Source organism: Semicossyphus pulcher, unplaced genomic scaffold (genome assembly GCF_022749685.1).
Source record: "Semicossyphus pulcher isolate SPU_LCO1_2020_fin unplaced genomic scaffold, fSemPul1.0.p SCAF_4, whole genome shotgun sequence".
NCBI classification, from domain to species: domain Eukaryota; kingdom Metazoa; phylum Chordata; class Actinopteri; order Labriformes; family Labridae; genus Semicossyphus; species Semicossyphus pulcher.
In genome coordinates, this window is record NW_027211715.1 from 5,555,441 (window position 1) to 5,575,925 (window position 20,485).

The window sequence follows — 20,485 nt, forward strand, 5'->3', positions numbered from 1 at the left end:
ATTCATTTACCACATGCCCATACATGCCCAGATTACATAAGGATATTTTCAGCTACAATGCAGAGATTTAATTCTGCATTGTCATGTAATGCAACACATAAAAGCAGATAATCTGCTTAATTGCTTCAAAGAAATCACTCATCATTAACACCTTTATGTACTTGTTTGTGTTTACCTGAGTTGTAGCTACGTATTAATCGTGACTTCCATACTGTGTATCTTTTGGTGCCTTTATTTGTGGTTTTCCTCTCTTATTTTGTTCATCATTTTTTATCGTCCCTTCTTTAAAAAAGAAAAAAAAAGTCTGTTCCCATGATGTCTTTTGATCTTTGTACATTATCTTCAAAGAGCCCTGGACCTCCTCACAGTGGCCACATGTGATGAAATCAGTCTGGTAGATAGGTGCTTCAGTTATAATAACAAGGGTGGACATGGAATGACAGCAAGACTTGCTGTGTAGCCTACTAGTAAGGACAATTTTCTTATTGTGGTATGGTTTGAGGCTGTGGATTGTAGCGCTACTGTATCCACTGATATTTTTATAATTAAGTATAAATATGTTGTTTACCTCTCTAAAACATTTTTACCAAGGACTTATCATATGGCAGTAGCTTCTTCAATTTCTCTTTTCTGTTGCCCTTTATAAACATTGGTTCAAATATATAAAAATCTAAAATCATATATTTCCTAGGCGAACTCCTGCTGTCCTCCATGAGTCACATACTGGAAACCTGCTGTGTCATTACTGAGGGAGACAGGTAAAAGCAGCTTAAAACATTTGATGAGATTTCCAGTATGTTACAGGAAGCTTTGCAGAAATGGCGAGAAAAGAGAGTCACAGTTGATTAGAGGGAAGAAAAGCATACAGCTTTCTCATCTAGGTCATGTGATCATCAGTGAAGCTTACATTAAGTTCTATTTAATTTTGGTCTAAAGAAGAATTAAAAGTACTTGAAATAGTCAACAACACTTTCTATGACTGAATTACATTCAACTTATTTTCACTCACAAGTACTGAGACAAGGGGATGCAGTTTAGCATCGAACCAGAAGTGCAAATGCAATTAAGTGCAGAATGTCCACATATATTGAGGTATTAGTGCAAGTAATAATGAATGAAGAACCATATACCACACATTATTCCAGACTAAGTAGATTTAGGATGCACCAATCCCAGACGGTGGATCTGTACTGGCACAGATTGTGCACTTAACCCATTAGCTTGCTTTCTTGTTTGCATTAGGATATTGGCCAGATGTATTTAATCTACATTAAATACAGTTTCTTAGTCACTTTCATTATAAGATTGTAAACAAGTTAAAAAGCCTCAACAGAACAAAATAATGGAATTTAAGCTTTTAAATTGATCTCTGACTTAAAAGTATTTTTCAGGGTTCTTACTAGATTTCTTTTAGCCTCATCATTTGTGTCTCGTCAGTGTCTTTATCAGCCGTCAAACTGAGCACGCTCAATCCACAGGCAATAAGAGGAATTTAGAGTTCTGAAGAGAGAGGAGCAAGTTGAAAAAAAATCATGAAATTATTTTGTTTCAATAAGAATAATAAATGAGATTATAACATGCCTAAAGTGTTGGTGTATGAAACTCTCAAGGTATAATAAAGAGCTGTTGTGTAGTTCAACTCCGTGTCTGTGATGGTTACAGGTATTGAATCAAAGAAAAAACTAACCATTATGACAATCAGCAAAGAACACTTTTCTGCTACTCAAACACAACTAATGGAAATTTTGGTTAAATCCAGTGTGCAGTTCAAGTGACAGAATATATTTTTCATTATATACTGTATAAATATACATAGATTTCATCAGTGCTCTAAACAAACTCATTGAAATGGCTTCTATGTTTACATTTCAGCATGCTTTACTCAGCTGGTGTTGGAAGCTATCATGAGATGTTACAACATTAACTTTGTGTTATCAATCATTACTGTTAAGTGCAAGGAAGCCAGAGAGTGTTGAGAGTTTAAGAGTATCACTGCTTCAGTATGTTCTTAGCATTCAGGCAGGAGACATTTCCTGGAAGCTGTGATCAGAAACGGACTCCCTTTGACCCCTACATGCATGTTCTAGAGTTCACTTACAAGGTGCTATTTATTATTATTATTTATGTTTTTAGCAGTCCACTCACAGTAAACTAAAGACTTCTTGACCTTGTGCAGTGTGTTCATTAACAAATAGCAAGGAGGAATGATAAGACCTAGAAATTGAGCCTCACTGAACTTGTTTTAGGAGAAGAATTTCTGCACATGCCTATGGTGTCCTTGAAGAAAACTGCAGGATTGTTAAGCATGTGGATATTGCTCATTCACAGCAACAACAAGAATCTTGTGTTTGCCTGGACCTTATCTTAAAAGGATGGGGGGGTCATCATTGATCTGATCTCACTAAGAAATTAGCTCATAATAAAATGTATGATTAATAAATTAAATCTGAATTTGGTGTACTGGCTTTGGTGTATGTTAATTTTCTCTGTGAGTGATTTAAACACATCCTTCCATGTGTCTAGTTTCATACAAACATAACACAGAATACATTACTAACACAATAAAAGACATGAAACAACAAGTGAAACCAAGTGTAGGGAGCAGCAAACCTGAATGCCTTTTCCCCAGTTCAATTCTAGCCTTTGGGACAGACAGTAAGAACAGGTCCTGGGCCCGAAGATTGTAAGCCACTGCACTCTTCTGACTGATGTAGTTTAGAAGGTATGAGGGAAGCATACCTAAGATAGACTTGTAAATAAGAATACACCAGTGTTTTAGTCTATGTGTGGACAATAATTGATTTTCTTTGTCCACTTTTCTGGGCTTTGAATCTGTTAATTTTGCTGGTATTGTGTGTCAATTTAAACCCTCTAACAGTCAGTAACTGAAGTTAATTCTATTAAAGCTCCTGTGGGGTTTTTCTATTATGTTATGAAACAGACTGAAATTAATTCTGATTACTCTAAATAACCTACAGAAGCAAACCAGGCCAGCAGCGACAAGATTTATTATTTCTATATAGGTACTTTTAATTCCTGAAACTGCTGGTGGGGGGTAGGTGTCAGATGAAGCGATTAACTACACGCTGCCTTTGTTTACATTTTCCAGGGCACTTTTTTTTAATGATTTGTTAAAAAACACCACTTAAGCATGTACAGGACAAAATCAGCAAAGAAATAAGAGGTAAAGCTTTGTACACAGGGGGTGCCAAAATCAATACAAACCAAAAGTTCCTCACAGTAGCTTTAAAGAAAACTGCAGGATTGCTTGGCATGTGAATATTACACATTACCAACAATAACAACAACAACAACAAGCTTGTGTTTGCCTGGTTGTTATCTTAAAATGGATTGCATGGGTTCATCCTTTATCTGAGCTCACTAAAGCCTGACAATGAGAAATTAGCCCATTAATTATTTTGATTAATAATAAATAATGTCTGAATTTGGTGTAGGCCTACTGACTTTGGTGTATGTTACTTTTCTCTATAGGTGATTTAAATACATCCTTCCATGTGTCTAGAGAATAAAACACGAATACCATTTCATTTTACATGCTTTGCATACGAAATGTTACACGACTTGCGAAGTTATACAAGAGTCTGTCTCTGTTGGAAATGAAAAGAAGTTATTTGTAACCGGACTCTTTGACGTGACGTTGGAGGATATGATTGGTGGGCGGCTCTGGTATATATCCGTCAGGCTTCAATCCCACCTTCTCGCCAGTGGAATTTCATCTCAGCTTCTGCACCTTCAGGGCAGACGAGTACATAAAATAAGTAAGTACTTCACAGTTTTCTACTGAATTTTACTGCACTACCATTTCATGTTACCTCTACTTTACATGTGCATTACAGAGAGGTACTTGTTAAAAAGACAGTTTGCTGGTGAACCTTGAACGTTAAGTTACAGTATGTTCTGGCCTCCGTGTCATGTCTCCCCTGCTCAGCTGTATGCCTACGTGGACTTAGCGAGCTAGTAGAACAAACTGTATGCTAACATGAGCTTGCGAGCTAAGGCTACAGTTCTACTTTTTACGACCCTGTAAGCTAATTTATGTAGAACTGACACGACACCTGATTATGAGTGAGGCAGAGTTAGTTTGAATTTTCAGTCCAGCGTTAGCTTAATGTCATTAGCTGGCTAAGGTACAGCCTGAAGTTGTGTGTAGGGCTGTTTGAGTGAGCCGAGCTACACGTTAGCTGAGGAGCTACGTGTCACAGTCGTCAAAGTTTTTAGCAAGTTTGCTAACTAGCTGCGGCTTTGGATCTAGTAATAGTGATTTTGCTACACTGCTGCTAAAAGGCAAACAGATTTAGCTAAACACCCAGCAAATCTTAACGTTACTGCCTCTTTTAAAATGTTAGTTTGTCTCGATTTCAGGACATTTTTTATGTTTGAAAAACGTAAGCTAACGTGACGGGCAGCTAGCTCTAACAGTAATGGGTCTCTGGCAACTGTCAGCTAGTTAACTTGATATCGTGTTAGCTAGCACTCGCACGATTTAAAACCTTAATCTGAGATGTGTGTGTAACGTTAGCTCTTGCTGCTGCTACGTTAGCGACTTTAACTAGCTACTTGTTAGCAGCCCATTAACATTAATGACCTCATAGATGAGATAAACTGACGCTAATTTTTATTACGATGCATTTGTTGACTGTTTTCTGAGGTTGGAGCTCGTGACTAAAATGTAATTATTAGTCACCATATTAACGCACAACTGCGCCCATGACGTGGTAGTATGAGCGAAACAACTTGGCATCACTGTTGTGTAATGCACACGTTCATTACACGCATCGGAAATACTCTCTCTATTATCAGACTGCTGCTGGTTGTGGACAGTGTTGCCAGATCTGACTGACACAATTACAAGCCCAAATCATAACCTTTCCAGAAATCCGTGTAAAACCATAAAACCATTACATACACAATAGATCAGAACAGATCATAAGCATGCAAAGCTTCATATCTGCATCAAATAACCAAAGATAAAATGTTTGATAAATATGCTGTCGCAACCCAAAAAGCATGCAGTTCAACAAATACACAAATTGGCATACACAAATGCACCAAAAATATTAAAATAAGGTATTATTGTTATGTGATTGGAATTGATATTTCTAATTAAGAAATGGGAAAAGAGAAGAGAAAGAGAATCACATTGTTGATGATAATGACGTCAAAGTAAAATTGGTCCTCCCTTTATTCATAGGATTGAATGCAAATCATGTCAATCAAATGGGTAAACAATGAGTGAGTGGAAACCTCGGAATCTTTGTTTTTGACCACAAAATGACAGCTTGCTTGGTGTTCAAAACCCAGCCAAATGTTGACGGAAGCAACTCAAAATTCATCTGTCAGCCCAGCACTATTTTCCTCAAGGTAATCAAAAGAAGCCCAGGTGGTCGGAAACACGCCCAATCTGGCAACACTGGTTGTGGAAAAATCTGTCATTAGTTGCATTGATATTAAAAAGAACAGGCTGGCTTTTGTTGTCTCTGTGCTAACACTACTATACCTGAAGTAGGAGCTAGGTAGTAAAATCTTATTTAGTACCTAATTCATTAATATTGTGTATGCACAGCAAAGAACCCTGACTGATTATAGTGCCCATCACCATACAAGCTTTTTTGGTTAACACATTATTGGCCTTTGAATATTATGGATGGAAAAGAACTTTATGGCTTACTGAACTAAAAAACAAATGTCCTAAAGAGACACCATGTCATATCATACATGCTTTAATAATCACACCATTCTTATACAGAACATTCACTGTATAGTTTTGCCAACTCTTGAATAAAGGAGCTATAGCCTATTTACCTGGTTCACCCACAGCAGCTCCATCAATTGCCAGGTCTGTCCTTCTGTCTAAAAACTAAGCAGGGTTCAATTATAGAAACCAGATGTTTGTCAGGGGAGACTGAGCACCAGTGTCACCGATACTTGACTGGAGTCCAGTAATGTGCTTCTTTGCATAATCTTTATCTGAATACTTCTTAATTATTATTATTGGTAAGTCAATAACCAATTTTTAGTCAAAGAAACGTGATACAAGGCTCATACACGAAAGCATTATTTCAAATTAATTATACAGATTCTAAAGCTATAGTTTTCTCCTCTATGCACATATGACCCTTTAAAAGCCTTTCTGAGCAAAGTTTTTCGAAGTTAGGCCTCTAAAATATTAATTTCTTGTCTGTCTTTGAAACTTACACCATGTTTTTTTTTTTTAGATTCAACTGATCCCTTCTCTTTGTGGTCTCTAGGCAAAAGCTGGCAGGCTGACGGGAACTTGCATCTTTACAGGACGGATTATCTGGTAACTGACCATTTAGCTGGTAAGTTCTGACAACTATTAGCATTGTGAGCAGTGACACTAATACCATCTTAAGTCATTAGCAGCATACTGTTTTGTTCACCACACGAACCAAAGCTGGAAATTGGCTTTATTACTACAGTATGATTGGGAATTTGAAGTAAAAATGTACTGCACTTTTGCTTAGGAAGTTATATTGATATTTAATGATGTTTAGTGCAAGTCAATTTCGCCTCATGCTTCCCTTGTTAGCATTATTAGGGTGTTGGATCTCTGAAGAATGCTGAGAAAAGATAATATGTAGTTTATAAAAATTGGTCTTTTGAATTTAGACAGTTTAAGTGAAGGGTTTCCATTAACTATAAAAGATTGTTGAAACATCACTAGATTTTCACAGCAATCCATTTCCCTCACACTTTGTGAAAGTATTTATCCAAGCTAAAGGACAAAAAAATCTTTTGTCAACTGAAAAACTAGTATTCACTATTTATTTTAGCTTACACTGACAGTTAAAATGTGCTTTGTCACCCAGATAATGAAAACGTGTAACCTAGTCTGTTTAGCCTTGGTGTGGCTTTGTTTTCCCCCCATCTTGAATGACTTGGATGTGTTTATTTTACATGTCCTCTCGCCATAAAGGTGTCAACACAGTAGGGAGACCAACCTTCAAATTAAATAGGCCTAGATGGTTCTACAAATTTGTTCACGTGTCCCAATATAAAAAAACCCCATGAGAATCTGGTCAAAAATGTACCCTTGTGACAACAACACAAAGCTCACACTTTGATGTAGATTTTTTTGTGTTTAAAGATGCTTTTTCAAGCCAATGTTTAAATACAGGTTATACGTACAATTAAACTGGCAACAGGGTCTGCAAAAAGTAATGACTGCAGGGCAGCCTTAAGTTTATGAAGCCTGACAAGGAAGAGGCCACTGAAAGGGTGTACTGAGATGTGTAGGGGGGAGAATCGGACTGCTAAACTGACCTCCACCATCTTTAAACTTTACTTGCATTTCCTACACCTATCTGGTCTATGGAATGACTTTTAATATCAACCAGCTCTGTCTCTGTCTTAGGGGTTTTCTCTTCAGGCTTTCAGGTGAATTTTAGGCATGCTTGGGGGCAAAATCCACCCTAAAACACTTCACATTCCTCTGCTCTTGTTGGCTAGAATTGAAGTTTCTCTTCCAGCCAGAAAAACAGAGCAGTGATCCTGATGTTGTATTGAGTTTCACTGATTCATTCAGCTTGTCCAGATTTATGTAACTTCAGAAAACATAATGACTTAAGAGTCTTTTTTTTTTTTTTAATAAATGCCATAGCGTGGTTGATTGGCTTTGTTTAATCTATCATGGAAAGAGTTGTTCCTGTAAAAGCACCTAGACAGGCCGTCAGCGTTTTATGTTGCTGGGTTTTTGCTTTAATCCTCTTCAACATGGACATACAGAGGGGTCATCGGGGAAAAATCCTCTTAACCTAAGAGCACACTCACTTAGCAACGCTTCGTAGAATAGCACTGGGCAAAGACAGTCAAACAGAAGTCAAACTGGTTTCTTCTAGAAAGACAGAATGTACTGTAGCTGTAGCCCTGCCCACACCAGTTTTCTTTGTGGTGCTAAGTATTATCTCTTTACTTACCACTCACAGTCTCGGCACACATTAACACACTGCTGACGAGGTAGAGTGACAAGAAGTGTGATTACTTAGTGGCACATGGCTTCTTTTGATCAAGGTAGATTAGATAATGGTGAAAATCACAAAGTCCAGCTATGATAAGCTTGTATACCTGAGCATGTGACACTTCACCTTTCATACAATGGCCTTGTTGATCTAGTTTTAGCAATCATGACAAGTGAGTCTATGTAAGCTCAAATTATTAAAGGAACAAAATATTTGAACAGTGCTAACAGTAATTGGTTATATCCCCCAGATTGGCCATAACATAATTAGGAGTGATGATTAATTATTTATCGGTTATTACACGTAAACTTCAACAGATTGATTGATACTAGACATTAAGATAAGATAAGACAAGATAAAAATTACTTCTTTACTTTGGAAATAATAAAGTCGAAAAAATATAGTTGACTTATTTTAAAGCCACTGAAAGCGTGGTTGCTAAACATTGCACATTTCCAACTAAATGAGCAACAAATAGTTAGAGTTTAGAAAAATGAGTTCTATGTATTGTTTAACAAGAGTTTCACATACCAAAAACTGGCTGCTTTGTCAGGTGTGTGGGTGTGGTGACAATGCTTGAGACGTAAACAAATGATGATAAATCAAATTGGTCCATGTAAGTATTTGACATAGATGTAGACGTACTGGAACTCCTCAGTACTTTTTCCAATGAAGCCCTGCCAACTTCATACAAAAAGGAAAGACACCTTTGGCAGAGAGTCTTCACACATAGAAAACAGGTTCTAGGGCCTTTTTTAAAAATATCATGCTCATTGTGTTGCTGAAAGATGTTGTCCTCTTTCCTTTCAGTGGCACACTCGGACTCTGTGTTAACGTGGGATTTTGACCATGAGCTCAGTCGCTGTACTTACGCAGGAAAGCTTCAATGAGCACCGCAATGGGCTCTTGCCAGAGCAGAGTGGTGGTGAGTTTTTTTGAATTTTTAAGAACAAACTTGATTAGGAACATGCCATCCCAGACATAAGTTGACTCAAATGTTTTCTTTCTCAGCTGCTGGTGTGGCAGGAACCAGCACTGTAGAGGAGGAGGAAGCCCTTCCTACCTACAAGGATGCCTTCCCACCTCTGCCTGAGAAGGCGGCCTCACCTGAGGGGACCCAGGAAACTGCTAACGCATGGACATCCAAGATCCGTCCACTCAAGTCTTCTATTATCACCCAGGTATAACATTTTCAAAGTTGCTACCAAAAATTGTGTGCATTTCCACATCCAACTTGTTATGTGGTATGTAGTAGTGGTATCCTACATTTCCCAATATGCCTTTAAGCATTTACCTAATTTCTGGCCTTTACCAGAATCCTGTGAGTGCTGAAGGCAGTTAAACCCACTATTCACACAGTTGACATGGGGCCTTTCTACACACTTCCAGAGAGTTTGCCTGGTACACAACATTGTAAATATTCGAATTGTGGACCAAAAACTCATCTATTACTAATAAACAACAACAACAAAAAAAAGGACCATGAACGTCTAAAATGATAATCCTTTAAAACAGTACTCAATTTATGTGGGCCAGAACTATTACTCAGCTACATCAAATTACATAAATATTTAGAAGTATCTTTTCAAAATGAATTTTATTTTTTAAGTGAAGAGGGCTGAGTCAGCAAGGCCAGAGTGTCGACATTTGAATTCAGTCATTATGTGAAGTTGGAGAAGTGACAGTAAGTGCAGAAGATAAAAGATGTATAGAAAATGTAGCGCGTCTGATTTATTGCACTACGGTTTATCGAAGCCCCGTTGGTGGAGAAATTGATATGTCTGTCTGTCTACTGTGGTTTTCTCCTTGCTGGTGATTAGGGCTTAATGCCCTGTCTCCCCACACAGGTGTTTTCAGTTAATCTGGCTGATTAGACCTCTGCTTAGGCTGAAGGTTGGCCGAGGTGTGATGGGGAATTATGTGAGGTCACCAAATAGACATGCACAGCCATAAGTTTGCTGACGCGCAGCAGTGGGGAAAAATAGACTTGAACTGAGCAGCAGAAAATTACTTGTGTATCACGCCCGCTTGCGTAGCATACGCGGCTGGTGGAGATTGTAGCATTGAATAACAATGGAGCGGTTCTGTCCCGGCACACACGTGTCAAAAATACGTTCCAAATACGTTGCCTGTGTCGATTCCCTGTTCCGTAAAAGAGAGCTAATGAGATCTAGAAATTCCCCACTAGAACATCAGGATAACTTGAATAAGCTCATAAAATATATTATTGAAGTTCTGACTGTAAATACCTACTTGCCTCAGTTTTGCTTTTTTATTTTATAGGACCTATTCACATGTGTTTGACCACACAGTTTGTGTTCATTTTGTATGCATTTGTAGGATCAAGCACCTCCTTTATTAGTTCTGAGGTTGTTGCAGCTGAACAATCCATCGTTACAAACCTGTGCAAAAGCAGAGCAAATGAAGCAACTGTTGGTCACATTAAATTCATTACATTTTTCTTTTTCCACATAAACTAGGTTTTCCATGTGCCGCTAGAGGAGCGCAAGTACAAGGACATCAACCAGTTTGGGGAAGGAGATCAAGCTAAGGTCTGCGTGGACATCATGCATAAGACCGGCGCCCACCTGGAACTCTCCTTGGCAAAAGATCAGGGTCTCTCCATCATGGTTTCTGGAAAGCTAGATGCTGTGATGAAGGCCCGCAAGGAGATTGTGTCCCGACTGCAGACTCAGGTAAGGAGCTTGGTCTTTCTAAATTTACAAGCTATCATAAGTTGATGGAAATATTTCTAACTGTACATTTTCACTCTAACAGGCCTCAGCTACTGTTGCCATCCCCAAGGAGCACCATCGTTTTGTCATCGGCAAGAACGGGGAGAAGCTTCAGGAGCTGGAGCTCAAGACTGCCACCAAAATCCAGATCCCACGACCTGACGACCCCAGCAACCAGATCAAGATCTCTGGTACCAAGGAGGGCCTGGAGAAGGCCAAGCATGAGATCCTGTTGATCTCTGCTGAGCAGGTAACCTCAGACAACCAATGTCTTCATTAGGATTTGTCCCAGATATCACAGGAATTGAACTTCATGTTTCCCTCTGCAACTCCTTCTCTTTCAGGACAAGCGTGCTGTGGAGAGGGTGAACATCGACAAGGTGTACCACCCCTTCATCACCGGTGCCTACAATAAACTGGTAGGAGAGATGATGCAGGAGACCGGTGCCCGCATTAATGTCCCCCCTCCAAGTGTGAACAAGACGGAGATTGTCATCACTGGGGAAAAGGAGCAGGTGGCCCTTGCTGTGGCTATGATCAAGAAGGTTTCTGAAGAAAAGGTAAAAATAAATCAAAATAGAAAGATGCAAAGTTGGTGTTGAAACTGAAACTTTGCCACACCATTGACTTCTAAGTCTCTGATCCACTACCATTTGTATTGCAGAAGAAGAATGCCACCACCATTGCAGTGGAGGTGAAGAAATCTCAGCACAAGTATGTGATTGGCCCCAAGGGAAACACCCTGCAGGAGATCCTGGAGAAAACTGGTGTCTCAGTTGAAATCCCACCATCTGACAGCAGCTCAGAAACTGTCATCCTTCGTGGGGAGCCGGACCGCCTGGGTCAGGCCCTCACTGAAGTTTACGCCAAGGTATAGAAAGTGTTAATAGTACCCTGTAATCGTAATTGTTAAAAAGTAATGAGGAGTAGCTTAAAGAACACGTTTCCTTTGGCAGGCAAACAGCTACACTGTTTCCTCGGTGTCAGCTCCTTCTTGGCTTCATCGTTTCATTATTGGCAAGAAGGGACAGAACTTGGCCAAGATCACCCAACAAATGCCCAAGGTTAGTTGAATGATGGATTTTTTTAACCATAGCACTTTAAATTTTGTAACCTCTTATTTATTCTATCATTTTGGATTATAGGTGCACATTGAGTTCACTGAGGGAGAAGATAAGATCACCCTGGAGGGCCCAACCAAAGACGTGCAGATGGTTCAGAGTCAGATTGAAGCCATTGTTACAGATTTGGTAAGTATTGAGTTACCAATCAAAATGGTTCCTCTTATGTAAGATGATGCAGAATGTAAAGGACTTTTATTCTTCCTCCTCAAAGGTAAGCCGTATGGACTACACCGAGATCAGCGTTGATCCCAAATTCCACAGACACCTGATTGGAAAAGGAGGTGTTAACAGTGAGTACAGCTTTTACTTTAAAAACGCTTTTGTGCAATCCTGCAACAGTGGAACGAAATCTGCATGAGCATCCTTGTCAAACAATACATTATTTTTGTTTTTCAATAGTCAACCGTATCAAAGAGCTGCACAAGGTGACTGTCCGCATCCCTCCCGACAACGAGAAGAGCAACCTCATCCGTATCGAGGGGGATCCCCAGGGTGTGCAGGAAGCCAAGAAGGAGCTGCTTGAGCTTGCGTCACGCATGGTGATTACAAACTAGAGTTTATAGACAAGATGCTGCATAAAGGATCCTGATGTTTTATTAATCATACCCTCTCTTGCAGGAGAATGAGCGTACAAAGGACCTGATCATTGAACAGCGTTTTCACAGAGCCATTATTGGCCAAAAGGGGGAGAAGATAAAAGAAGTGCGCGACAAATTCCCAGAGGTAGGTTGAAGCAGCTGGTGTTTGCATATATGCGATGGTGGTAGTTTGTCTCTACTGAACCCATTAAGAGTATTTTAATGACTCCTCTGATAATACTTGTTCCAGGTCATCATCAACTTCCCCGACCCAGCACAGAAAAGTGACATCGTCCAACTTAGGGGCCCACGAACTGAGGTGGAAAAATGTGCAAAGTTCATGCAGAAGATAGTGGCTGAAATGGTAAATCACGCTGTATTAAGTTACAAATTCCTTGTCTGTGAAAACCTGCTTGGCTGATTGTTTAAAGATTTTAATTTGGCATCTATAATAACTTTAGTCTAGATGAGTGTTAACTTTGAGTTATCATCTTTTGTCAGGTGGAGAACAGCTTTTCTGTCTCAGTCCCCATCTTCAAGCAGTTCCACAGAAACATAATTGGGAAAGGAGGATCAAATATCAAGAAGGTACCGTTTATTTCAAAGAGATTTAATGTTAAGTTAAGTCTGTGTGATATTGATTTGACCAATTATTTTGTTTACTTTTTAGATTCGGGAGGAAACTAGCACAAAAATTGACCTGCCTGCTGAGAACAGCAACTCTGAGATGATTGTCATCACTGGAAAGAAGGCCAACTGCGAGGCTGCAAGAAATCGCATCTTGGCCATTCAGAAGGAGCTGGTAAGCTTGTCAAAGGATGTTTCATATTCTCTTTATAACTTTGGCAGATGGGTCCTAATTTTGTACACGTGCCTTATAAATACCTCTTTGTACACAGGCCAACATCTCAGAGTTGGAGGTTTCCATTCCCTCCAAGCTGCACAACTCCCTGATTGGGTCAAAGGGCCGTTTTGTGCGCTCAATCATGGAGGAGTGTGGCGGCGTGCACATCCACTTCCCCACTGAGGGTTCAGGGATTGATAAGGTCACCATCCGAGGCCCCATAGAGGAGGTGGAGAAAGCCAAGCAGCAGCTGCTCGCCTTGGCAGAGGAGAAGGTTTGTGTAAATGTCATTAATGATAACATAAATGAACTTCTGCTGACCTCGCTAAACTGGCAGCCATTTGACAGGGACATAGAGGGAGGGTTAAAAAAAGCGACTTCTGTGGCTCAGTGGTTGTACATTACCGCATGCTGAGAACTCTTTTCAGCTGTCAAAAGATAAACAGCAGGCTTGTGCATAGCTGGTGTCATGTGCATAGCTAGTGAAATTATGTTTGAAATGTGTTTGGTTGCTGCAGTTTTCTCCCTGAAGATTAAATCATGTAAAGCCCATTAAAACTTTTTAAATTTAGTTGAGCATGGAGGGATTTTCCATCTGTTAGTAAATTTAAAAAGAGCATCGTCTTCGCTAACCATTGTAATTAAGGTTGACTTGTAATACATTTGTTGTTGTAGAAATCATTTTTTAAAATGTTTTTACACAGCAAACAAAGAGTCATACTGCCGAGCTGCGTGCAAAGCCTGAATACCACAAGTTCCTAATCGGGAAAGGTGGCGGAAACATCCGTAAGGTTCGTGACAGTACCGGAGCCAGGATCATCTTCCCCACCGCAGACGACAAAGACCAGGAACTCATCACTGTGATCGGCACTGAAGAAGCAGTGCGTGAGGCCCAGAAGGAGCTGGAGGAACTCATCAGGAGCTTGGTAAGACTTTAAATATATTTCTGAAAGCCTTATCCTTCCATTGTCCTGCTATGTATGTCTCTTGAAGTCACCAAATACTAAACATATTTAACTTTTTGGTTACAGGACAATGTGGTTGAGGATAACATGATCGTCGATCCAAAGCATCATCGCTACTTTGTGGCCCGCCGTGGCCAAGTCCTCCGGGACCTTGCCGATGAGTACGGTGGTGTGATGGTGAGCTTCCCTCGCACCGGTTCTCAGAGTGAGAAGGTCACCCTGAAAGGAGCCAAAGAATGTGTGGAAGCAGCCAAAAAGCGCATGCAGGAGATTGTTGAGGACTTGGTTAGTAGATACACACACAATGAAGATCATCTAACAAAACAAACCTGTTTTTCTTTTTTCCCCACATCTGTTTGAAATCTAACCTTATTGCCTTCTGTTTTTTTTTTTCTCCCATTCGAACATTATCTTTTCCAGGATGCTCAAGTGACCATTGAGTGTGTGATTGCGCAGAAGTTCCACCGTTCCATCATGGGTCCCAAGGGCTCACGAATCCAGCAGATCACCAGGGATCATAATGTACAGATTAAGTTCCCAGAGCGTGAGGACCCACAAGGTAAAGGATCAGTATGAATCCTGAAGAAAGTCTTTATTTGCATTATTTTTAGTCTCATCACTTTGTTTTATTCACTCTTATAGCAGCTCCTCCCGCTGAGGCCCCCATTCAGGAGAATGGAGAAGCCAATGGAGAAGTGAAGGAACCCGTCGATCCAAATGCACCCAAAAAGTGTGACGTGATTGTGATTTCTGGACGTAAGGAGCGTTGTGATGCTGCTGTGGAGGCATTGAAGGTTAGTATTCATACCTCATCTGCAACAGAGTTATCAGCAGTCATAAATATAAGATTTTCTTATGCAGAGATTATTGTCCAGTTAATATTCTAAAATGAAATGGTTAGCTGAATGAATTCATTATAATGCAATGTAACAGATATTATTTCTCCTAAATAGTTTTTCCCTATCTGCCTCCTTTCCTCAGGCCTTGGTTCCTGTCACTATTGAGGTGGAAGTGCCTTTTGAGCTTCATCGCTACATCATTGGACAGAAAGGAAGTGGAATTCGCAAGATGATGGATGAATTTGAGGTGCGTGTAACAGATTTTGAGCTGACACATGGATGCACAATCTGTTTTGATTTTGCTGCTTATTCTGAATCACATCACTTTCTGCCTCCAGGTTAATATTCAAGTGCCTGCTCCTGACCAGCAGTCCGATAAAATCGCCATCACCGGCTTGGCCAATCACCTCGACCGCGCCAAAGAGGGTCTCTTGGAGCGCGTCAAAGAGCTGCAGGCCGAGCAGGAGGATCGGGTTAGTGTTTTTGGTGTAACTCTGTCCTGTGGTATTCTGCAGTTGTGTTTTCACACATGCTCTTTTTGGAGCAGCTAAGTTATCTTTGAGATTACCTTTAAGGCTACAACCTACAACCGATGACCTCGAATGAGGAAAGAACTTAATTATTAACTTTTCCCTGGGTAGTTAATTGGCCACTTGTTCCAGCATTTGTTGGTCTCAAGCTCATTAACCTTCTAACCCAGAATATCTTTCCATCTACAGGCACTAAGGAGCTTCAAGCTGACCATCACTGTGGACCCCAAGTATCACCCCAAAATCATTGGCCGCAAGGGTGCCATTATAACAAACATCCGCACTGAACATGATGTTAACATCCAGTTCCCGGAGAAGAATGATGAAAACCAGGTATGGCACTTTTAACACAGATAAAAATACTAAAGGATAAAAGTGCATGTTCTCTATCTGCACAGCAGATGGTGCTAAATAACCTGTTCATACATAAACGCATGAGAACACTAATGGAGAAAATTATATCTGCTTCTGTTTGTCCACAGGATCAGATTACTATTACAGGGTATGAGCACAAAGCCATAGCAGCACGAGATGCCATCCAGGCTATCGTTGATGAGCTGGAAGAGATGATCTCTGAGGACATCACCCTGGACAGCAGGGTCCATGCCCGCATCATCGGAGCCCGCGGCAAGGGCATCCGCAAGATCATGGATGAGTTTAAGGTGAGGCACCTGAAAGGATGAGGGGGGGATGTTTTTGAGCTTTCACTCTGTCAACACCAATAACCACATTCTTATCTGGCATTATCCGGACTTGCAGCTTCTTAACATGACTTCTCCACTGGGAAACATTATGGTTACTATTAGTTTGTAACATACAGAGTTAAGCTTAAGTTGTAGGGCAGCCAGTTTTTAGCATCAACAATTTAAGTTCAAAACTTTAAGCTGGTATACTGGGGTTCATGCACCCGACAACACGGAGCTGGAAACGATTTATATTGTCTTCATTACTGTGTGTGTGTGTGTCCCCTTATGGTATTTGTGCATGCAGCTCATGTCAGGAAAGTGTGCTAAATCCTCAGAAAACAAACCTACCAGTGCTTATTCTTCTTGGTAACATTATGAAGCATATTAGTAATATATGAACAGTATAAGTGTTATAAAAGAAAAACGTTATAATTGGCTTGGCTTGTGTGAACAACCAGTTTCTGCAGTGAATCTGTCAAAGCAGAAGTGATCAAATTTTAGCGAATAAAATTCATATACTGATGTGATACAGTAGATCCATTCTCAGCTGGTGGGTTGGGACCCAAAAGTGGGTTGTGCAGTTGTTTTCATTGGGTTGCAGATGTGTGCTTGGAAAATTAAAATGTTGCCAAAAAGTCTATGCTGCGCTTGAAGGACACAGGTGCAGTAGTAGTGTAGTTTATTCACACTCCATGTATCCACTGATTCTATCCTACATTCCTGAAACTTGATGAGCCCTACAGTAGTTGCATTTATGTTGCACTCTTTAGTTTATTGCTGTTAAAAAAAATGGCTGTTAATTGAATGATTTGTAGAGGGAATATTGTCCTCTTATGCAGTGCCACCTGATGGTCATTTTGCTTGACTATCAAACTGTTGTGTTTTGTGATGTTTCATTCCATCTCGGGTCCAAACTGCGCCATTTTTCATGAAATACATTTGAGTGGTTGAAAGATTTCAGATATTTGTCATTAAGGAGGTGGTGGTGGGACCTGAGGCTAGACCAGTTGAGAACCACTGCAGTTGATGTCCCTTAGTGCCCTTCTAATACATTGGTTAGAGAAATCACCCTAGAAATGCACTGATTCACTAAGGTGAGAGCCAGCCGAAGTAGAAAAGCAAGTAAACAACTAGTCCTTTCTTCTTTCACCAGCAAAATATCAAAGGCTGACAACACCAGTGCCATTTGCAGCCTTTTGTCGGACATTCTCATTTAGACACTTTGTAATGTAGTTACTTCTGAGTGGTGAGTGAGAATGGTGTAAAAATGGCAGGCTAATCCTAATCAGTCCCACGTCTTCAGGTTTCCCTCTTTGAATGACCCACACACACTTCTGCCACCTGTTGGTATGGAGGGTTATTTCCTCTCATGCAGTTGCAGAGGGCGTGTGCTAGTAGTCTTTGCGCTGTGTTCAAGTGCGACTTCTCAGCCCAGACACATAAGACGTGAGGAGACACAACTGTCGGACATCAAAGAACTAGTGGTGATGAAGGCTGTTTGGTGTGTCTGGGGCCACAGATGATTCCCCACTGGGGCTGGTTTGGGAAGGTGGATTGTAATCCCATCAGATCTCTCTCTTGCAACAGCTAAACATGAACAAGCTTAGCAACAGGCTTTTTCCAACATGTCTGTAGGCGTTCAAGATGGAATGCAGGGTTAGACCCATTACAGCCCAACTCTGTTTGATAGGTTCAGATTGTGCCCTTGGTGGGGATACCTGACAGAGGCAACGCAACTTTTACTTATTTTTATTCTAGTTCTGTTTTAATTGTTCTGCACCAAAATCGCCAAAACTCCTTTTTAAGTGTAAACCTACTTGGCAATAAACCCCAATTCTGATTGAGATTTATCTCCTAAAAATACATTTTAATCAGGTCTTTTTTGTCACCATGTTTTCTTGTTTTGATGTTTTGATGTTTTGTTTAATCACTTGGGGCATTCAGTCTTTGACTTTGTTTGGTATCCCTCTTTTTTAGGTTGATCTCAGGTTTCCCCAGAGCGGAGCTGCAGACCCAAACCTTGTAACAGTCACAGGTCGCCCTGAGCTTGTGGATGAAGCCATCGACCACCTGCTTAACCTGGAAGAGGAATATGTAAGCTTTTCTGTGCATCACACGTGCTAAATATTTGCGTTTGATAGTACGAAAATGCCTGTGATGTTTACAGTCCTTATTTTCTCAGATGGCAGATGTTGTGGAGAATGAGGCTAAGATGGCTTACATGAGGCCTCATGGGGGAAGCGCTGCTGCCATGGATGAACAACGTGGACCATCCAAAGGCTTTGTGGTGAGGGAGGCTCCCTGGGCCACTGGCAATGAGAAGGTGAGCCTTTTCCAACAAGCCTGACACTGTTTGAAATTAGAATTGGTCACACCTTCCTTTCTTAATCCCTGTTTTTTTTGTACTTGTAGGCCCCTGATATGAGCAGCTCTGAAGATTTCCCCAGCTTTGGAGCCCCAGTGGCAACCAAGGCCTCCCCCTGGGGACCCAAGCGCTTCTAAGCCGTGCTGCTACAGATGGGCCCGAACTCAACCGGACACAATCTTCCCCTTCATTGTCCCCCTCTTGACCTGGACTGACCGCTGACCCTAAAAGTCTTCAGTTCTGAGAACGTCATCCTTCTCTGTGTACTTAACCCGGTCTGCGCTTGCAGATTCATCAGTCTAAAAGTGCTTTCAGATACTGTAATTGACTTGTGAGCTTTGTATCTGCATTAAATGATACTGTCCTACGCTAAAAAAAAGAAAATGTGACAGATGTTGCGGTTAAGTCTCCAGTCTGTAAAAGACTGACATTTAAGTGTTGATTAGAGCTGACATTTCATTGTGGTTTGAACTGTTATACCAAATTCAAAGGTGGCCAGACATCTGTTTTTTTCGAGCTGCCCTTATCTTAGTTGCCTTCGCAGGGTGGGGGAAAGGGATTGAATTACTGCTGGTGACATGTTCAGACATGATGTCTGACCATCAAGGGGCCAGCTGTTTCAGTAACCCACCCCCCTCCTGCTTTTACTCATGTAGCTGAGTGAAAATTGTCAGTCCTTAGCCCTCAGGCACTCTGTAGTGGTTGTCCTCTGTCACATCTTTCCATTTGCTTAGCTGTGCTTCTGTGAATATGGTCAAGTAGTGGCACGTACCTTGTAGCCTTATGAATTGGTATACTTTACTGAGGGGGAAAGCGGTTTCAGCCACTGCAGAATGGCAACACATTCAAACTGCCAGATGCTTGGAGATCATGCCAGAACTAAACGTCTTACAACACTAGGCCTAGAGCTCCAACGTATCAAACCTCACACTAACTGTCGAATGAACTCTTTTGACATTCAAAAGTAAATCACTCTACAAAAATAATGACTGTGTTTGTGAGCAAAACAGCAGACCATCTTGTGCCAACTATCTGTCTAGTGATGTCCTGTGTTACTCATCCTCTGTATTGGGTCAGTGTCCAGTCCCTTTGTCTTCCAGTTGCTATGCAGATTGTTCTGTTAAATAGCAATGGCCCTTTTTATCAGCCTTACAACTAGAAAGATACAAACCAAGTAGAGATGATGTCTAGGTGCATTTTAATGGACAGCTGGGAGGTATGGTAATTGTTCCTTTGAAAGCTCTTGGAACATTTCAACCCCCCAGTTATTGTAATTAGTTTAATTTGCCAGAGGAGTGCAGATTTAGCGTGCTAGCTGCTAATTCAACATCTAGCATCAGCCTACCTTGGTTTATATCCTTCTAGCATTGAATGAAAGATTATGCAATTACCATTGAAGTGAACGGTTATGGATGACACTGGAAAAGAAATTGTCCAAAAAGTCAATAAAAATCGAAAATCTCTTTTGCCCATCTACATGAGTCTTTTGTTGAAAGTAAAGCTACTCATTTTCTTGTACAAATCAAATCAACCTAAAGTGAACAAAATTGGTAAGTAAGGCACATTACAAGGCTGAAGCTATGGCATGATGTTTGGTTGTGAACAGTCCCAAAAGGGTGATGCAACAGATGAGTGCTTTAAGATATCAATGGACATACCAGATCGATAAGGACTTTTAATCTGAAAAGATAAGATATTATAGAATTGGCCATATACTGCATTCATTTCACTGTATTACGTTATTTATGGTTTGTGATAGGATAAATGCCAGTGAGAAAGGGCCTTTTCTTACCAAACACACACTTCGAACTGTTAAATG

At 40.5% G+C, this 20,485-nt stretch overlaps 1 protein-coding gene across 3 annotated transcripts; it reads left to right on the forward strand.

The window, feature by feature from the left end:
• The first annotated feature begins 3,708 nt into the window (after window positions 1-3,708).
• Window positions 3,709-20,133, forward strand: hdlbpa (high density lipoprotein binding protein a). Of its 3 annotated transcripts, none has more exons than XM_069679490.1 (28): window positions 3,709-3,779; window positions 6,270-6,341; window positions 8,811-8,925; window positions 9,012-9,181; window positions 10,481-10,696; window positions 10,779-10,985; window positions 11,080-11,295; window positions 11,400-11,606; window positions 11,692-11,799; window positions 11,881-11,985; window positions 12,071-12,149; window positions 12,259-12,398; window positions 12,478-12,582; window positions 12,688-12,801; window positions 12,939-13,025; window positions 13,108-13,239; window positions 13,337-13,555; window positions 13,986-14,207; window positions 14,313-14,531; window positions 14,667-14,805; window positions 14,889-15,040; window positions 15,228-15,332; window positions 15,424-15,558; window positions 15,805-15,948; window positions 16,098-16,277; window positions 18,279-18,395; window positions 18,484-18,624; window positions 18,714-20,133. In XM_069679490.1, exons 3-28 carry the CDS (start codon window positions 8,850-8,852, stop codon window positions 18,801-18,803), a joined length of 3,825 nt encoding a protein of 1,274 aa, XP_069535591.1. In that variant the 5' UTR covers window positions 3,709-3,779; window positions 6,270-6,341; window positions 8,811-8,849; the 3' UTR covers window positions 18,804-20,133. The 3 variants fall into 3 exon arrangements, with proteins under 3 accessions (XP_069535591.1, XP_069535593.1, XP_069535592.1); XM_069679492.1 differs by having other exon boundaries at window positions 14,892-15,040; XM_069679491.1 differs by having other exon boundaries at window positions 3,725-3,779; window positions 6,237-6,341.
• Window positions 20,134-20,485: the final 352 nt, after the last annotated feature.

Bases quoted from the DNA above. Each gene is read 5' to 3' on its own strand.
- hdlbpa (XM_069679490.1), top strand. From the start codon at position 8,850: ATGAGCTCAGTCGCTGTACTTACGCAGGAAAGCTTCAATGAGCACCGC. The intron at 14,806-14,888 runs GTAAAGGATCAG...TCACTCTTATAG, and splicing joins AGAGCGTGAGGACCCACAAG to CAGCTCCTCCCGCTGAGGCC. The intron at 15,949-16,097 runs GTATGGCACTTT...GTTTGTCCACAG, and splicing joins AGAAGAATGATGAAAACCAG to GATCAGATTACTATTACAGG.